The sequence below is a fragment of the Oratosquilla oratoria genome, chromosome 3 (assembly GCF_046742065.1).
Source record: "Oratosquilla oratoria isolate Oo_2021 chromosome 3, ASM4674206v1, whole genome shotgun sequence".
NCBI lineage: Eukaryota > Metazoa > Arthropoda > Malacostraca > Stomatopoda > Squillidae > Oratosquilla > Oratosquilla oratoria.
The window spans coordinates 68,233,801-68,238,800 of NC_134779.1; the positions used below are offsets into that span (position 1 = coordinate 68,233,801).

The 5,000-nt window shown below is 49.6% G+C and overlaps 1 protein-coding gene across 1 annotated transcript in view; it reads left to right on the top strand.

Annotated features, from left to right (window-relative positions):
• The window catches only part of LOC143018570 (uncharacterized), a 227,741-nt gene that overhangs the window by 207,046 nt on the left and 15,695 nt on the right, over positions 1-5,000 (top strand). The window contains exons 3-4 of the mRNA XM_076174058.1: positions 1,214-3,569; positions 4,688-4,848. Coding sequence (XP_076030173.1) covers positions 1,629-3,569; positions 4,688-4,848 — 2,102 coding nt within the window. The 5' untranslated portion in view covers positions 1,214-1,628. The remainder of the gene's footprint in view (positions 1-1,213; positions 3,570-4,687; positions 4,849-5,000) is intronic.

Sequence of the window (5,000 nt, forward strand, 5' to 3'; positions counted from 1 at the left end):
ATTAAACCACCACAGCTTTGGAGTGTATATATTTTTCGTGCCAGCACCAGACTTCCTTGATGCATTGATGACAGTCATTTCCCTGTGAAATTGTGTTTTCAGTGTATGAGTTTTTTTTGGTAATGTCTTCATTCCGCACATTACATTTTGTTAAAGAATATAAGTCAGCTTTCGATGCTTGTACTTTTTATATTTCTCATCTTATATTCCTTGCACTTGATATTCCAAATGGCTGGGTACTGCTTTAGTAGCTTAATGAAATGTAATATAATAGTCTTCGTCCAGTCGAACGGCTTTGCGGAAGTTGCTTGTGCCATTGTATGAAACTAGAAGAGCGAAGCAGAGCGCGTGTATCTTCTCCCTTCAACTGTCATTGACACACTACGCAGCGATTCGAAATCGGTACGCCCCATGACTGCTTTCATGATGCTGCGACGAATTGAAAGTCACGTTTTTCAACTCATCGCTTCAATACATCGCGCATCAAAATGCTCCGTTAGTAACACAGTAGCCAGCGCGGAAACAATTGGTTGTTTTAAAAGAAGATTAGATGACTCTATGGATAGGGATGAAAATGGTAAAGGACATGGAACTGTCTAGTGTAGGTCTTATTGACTCTTGCATTCTCAATTCTTATGTTCTTGTGTCTTCATCTTCATCTGGTGGTGCAACTCTGATGAACTGACATTCGGTCCACGGACAGGAACCAAGATTGCTCCTTTATCAACCTCAACTACATTTCCTCCACCTTCTCATAAGGAGAGGTGGTAACCAGCAACTGCTCGTCCTACTACTACTGTAGTACTACTGCTACTTTCAACCTGTGACAGAGACACGGTCCCACACCGATATAAAACAAACAGTAGTTCAAAGTTTCTTTTCAGAGAAGACTAAGTGTGCCCGGGACCACTCAAACCCACTGTGAGGCTGTGGGTTTCCAGTCAATAAAACTCAATGGAGCAATTAATTATCATTTAGTATTAAACAAGCTTTGCTGTGTCTAGCCACCACTTAATTTTTCCATCACATTGGCGGTTTCAACGGTGGCGGTTCAATTACAATGTAAGGCGTTTACACATAACTACAGCTTTTCCTTGACTATGTGGTGCCATTGCGGTTTCCGCGTGGTTCAAACCGCCAGTGTGAACATGACCTATTGTTCGTACGACCCATGATTATCCCTTCCGAGACTTATCTCTCTTTTGTTTTGCAGAGTCGAGGACGAGAGGAACAAAGAGAACCTGCACGATGGGGCTAAGGATAACCCCGGGGCCTTTTCCGCCTCTTCCTCCAACGTCTCCAGACCCTCTACAGCACCCTCTGCGGCGTCTCCGTTCTGGGTTCTGGAGGCGACGTCACTCTCCTGGACGCACGGAGTTTTCGACTCTGATGTCGATCTCAGCTCCCATAGTAGTCAAAAAGGGAGGGAGAGGGAGGAGGAGAGGAGGAGGAGTATAATATTAAAGGGAGGAAAGGAGTGGAAGGACAAGCAGAAGGATAGTGGTAGTACAGAAACGGAGGAAGATGAAAATAAACTTAGAGAGAGCTTAAAACATGAGGGAGGAGGATGTGGAGGAGGATGTGAAGAAGGAGGGGGAAGAGGAGGGGGAGAAGAAAGGGCATGGCGTATGTGCGTATGGCGGAAAGGTGTGGCCGTAGTCTTCACCACAGCCGAGGACAACACGTGTGTCTTCCTGTGGAGCCGTGACCTCGCCCTCGAGCTCGAGGTGGACCCCTGGAGGAGTCTTGGCTGCGTCCACCTGCCACGTCCACGCGCCGTCTCCTGGTGCGACGATCGTCATCAGCGACTCTGGCTCCTCGACCTGACGGTGCCCTCCGAGAGGACCACCACCTCTTCCTCCTCCTCTTCCTCTTCCTCCTCTTCCTCGTCCTCCTCCTACTCCTTTTCCTCCCCCACTTCAGGCGTCCTCTCTCCGCCTTCTGCACTTTCGTCTTCCTCCTCAAGGTCGCGCTCCCGTACACTGCCTTCCGCAGCCTTCACTCAAAGCACTAACGTTTCGAGTATAACCCAAAGAAGCAGAAATATGACCCTCGAGGATGAGAAGGGTATCAAGGATGAGGTTATGGAGGATGACACTGTGGAGGGCAGTCGGATTGAGGGAATATACAAGAGAGGGTTAAAGGAGGTCGTAAAAGACGAAGAACGGGAGAGAGAAAGCCCTGAGGGCGGAGTCCTCTGGCGGGTGACGGAGAGGGACGGCTGGCAGGCCGTCGGGAGAACCGAAGGAGGGAACAGAGGTGACACCCGTCGTCTGGAGGTCCTCCTCGCTTGGATGGACGACCACGACCGCCGGCTCCTGCTGGCGAGGGTTCGAAATCGAGACGATGAAGAAGGCGACGGAGGAGGAGAGGATAGATGGATTCTGTCGGTATTTGCCTTCGGTCCTCGAGGGATGTCATTGATGAGCCGGTTGGGGGCGTCGGAGGCGCTCACGAAGTGTGTCTGGGCAGCCGATCCGACGGCGGCTCTTTTCTGCCTTCGCCCGAACTCGCACGGGCTCGACCTTCGTGCTTTCAACTATCGCACGGGAGACATGGAGGCCTCCACCGAACTCCCGAAGGACTGGCGAGGAGAGGCTTTGCTCCTGACGGGGGCGGCAATCACGTCCAGCTCCTACGTCGTCTTGACTCCATCCGGAGGACAGAAGGACCGCGAAGTGGTGCCGCTCCATCCTAGGAATGCCAGCGAGTGCCAGGAGGTGCTGGTCCGGGGTCTGCGGACGTCCTACACGTGCCACCTTCGTCAGGAGCGCCACCCTAGCAAAACCATTAATGTTTCCGTGAGCTCACGGGAGGATCAAAGACCTTTCCACATTTACTCCTCAGAAGCCGAACTACCTCAGCCAAGTCCACCCGCGGCCCGTCTGCTAATTCTCAGGAGCGTGACGTCTTGCCCTCCGTTAGGCCGCCCATCCACAGTCCAGAGGAAGGACAAGGTCCGCCAGGGTGACCCTTCAGGGATGAAAAGCCGAAGTTCAAGAAATATCAAGGGAATGACAAACGATCAAGAACGAGGAGGAGCCAGGTTCCTCCCTTCGGAAGAGCTGTCTGACGAAGGGGTCCGACCCCTTACGAGGACCCGCCGAACCTCAGATCGACGTAGCTACGCTTCGGAGGGAGGGCTAAATACAAACAAGCTGAAGAAGGACTTGGGTCCAAAATGGGAAGGAGAAGGTGGAGGACGAGGAGCAGAAAAAGCAAGAGGAAGAAGCCTCTTTGCTGAAGCATTCGAAGCGTTGGGGATCTCACTATCTCAGCCTCCGGCAGCAGAATCGACGTCGCTCTCAGAGCGTCGGAAGCCCCGGGGTGCTGTTGAGGAGCGGAGAGCCATCGCACTTCGGCAGGTCCTGGACAAGCGACCCCAGATGCCGCCGTCGCCGCCTTCGCCGATTCCTCCTCCGTCAAGGGCCGAGCAAGCAGACCAGGCGGAGACCCCGAAAAACCCAAAGGGCTTCCATCACCAGAACAGCACCAGGGTTCCCCTCCCTCCGCCATACAACATTCCTTCTCTCTTCACAACTGCTGTCACCACGGCACCCACGCCGAAGGTAAGGAGAAAGTTCTCATTTGAATATAGTTGTCAATGCAGATGTAGCACTAGTAATCTATTCAAAGTAACTTCAAGGAAATTAGAGTAAAAATCTTACAATTGATGGTTATAATATCTTTATCATCTTCCAAATTGTAGATGTTTACGAAACTAAAATTAGAAAATTAATCAAACATGTGTAGTTAGACTATATAACATTATTCTCTGTTCCTTGTTGTTCTCTGGTGGTGTAATAGGAAGCATATTGGTCTTACACTCGCCTAGTTATGGGTTCGAATCCCGTACTACTCTCCAATTCCCAGCAGTGACGGTTACCTGCCCCAACAGTCCAAACACATAGGGCAAAGGTGACGGATATGGCCGCATCTACGCGTCTCCTGGCGTAGAATCCTCGCTTTCCTGCCCCATCAAAAACTGCTGAATCATGCCGTGAACTTACATTAGACTTGCACAGAAAAGTCCCTGTTCTATACCCTCTAATTTAAAAAATTCAAGTTAAAACGCTCACATAATCTACACGTGGGAGTCCCGAAAGGAACTCGCTTTACAAAAATAAATATGAAAATTAAATAACAATGTACCTAACAAAATTCGCAGCTCAGAAACAAACTACCCAGTGGCATTAAAGAAGAACAACCGTGCCAAATAATTTTTAACGGAGTCTACTATTTTCTCTTGGGACGTCTGTCCTGAACATTTCTGGGGGAAGTTGTGTATCTAAACATAAGATTTTTGATATATCATTATTCAAAGAGATGTCTTCTACGTTCTATTACTCTGAAACTTTCTTGCTGGAGATCCGCGTCCTCTTAGAATCCGGCAACAGCCACCGGGAGGGCCCACATGTCACTCAGAAAATATTTGCGAAACTGCCTGGAGTGCATCTAGAAAATATAAGATTACGTGTTCTGTGTCTTCTGTGTGGCGTGGCCTCCAAGGGCTGGTGGCTAGTCTCCGGAATAAGTTAAAAGCACTCTCCATTATCACATGAAGACTACACATATTTTGTCTACTAAGGCCAGACTGTTTTATGTAGCCGAGGAAAAGTTTCTGGTGTGATGAAGCTGGTAGCTATCACACTTTTTTAACGATCTAATCAAGTTCTCCCTTCTACAGAATGGCAGTGGTGCCAGTGGCGTGAGCTCCCAAGGCGACTCGGCGGGAGGAGACCGTCCAACGCGACCCTCCCATGCCCTCAACTCCATCATCTTCTTTTCCATCTCCCTCTCCATCTTCGCCACTGTCGGTATCATCATCTTCGTCAGGCGCTGCGTCAGGTAGGTGGTAGCCTCTGTTATCACCCTTGAGGAGGTTGCCGCTCAAACTCACCAGCCCAGTTCCACACAGTGGGAAGTACAAAACCTTCGGTAGAACAAAGCCTTGTCAATTGTGGCAAGCCACTTTTTTTTCTTTTTTTTTAGGTCATTAT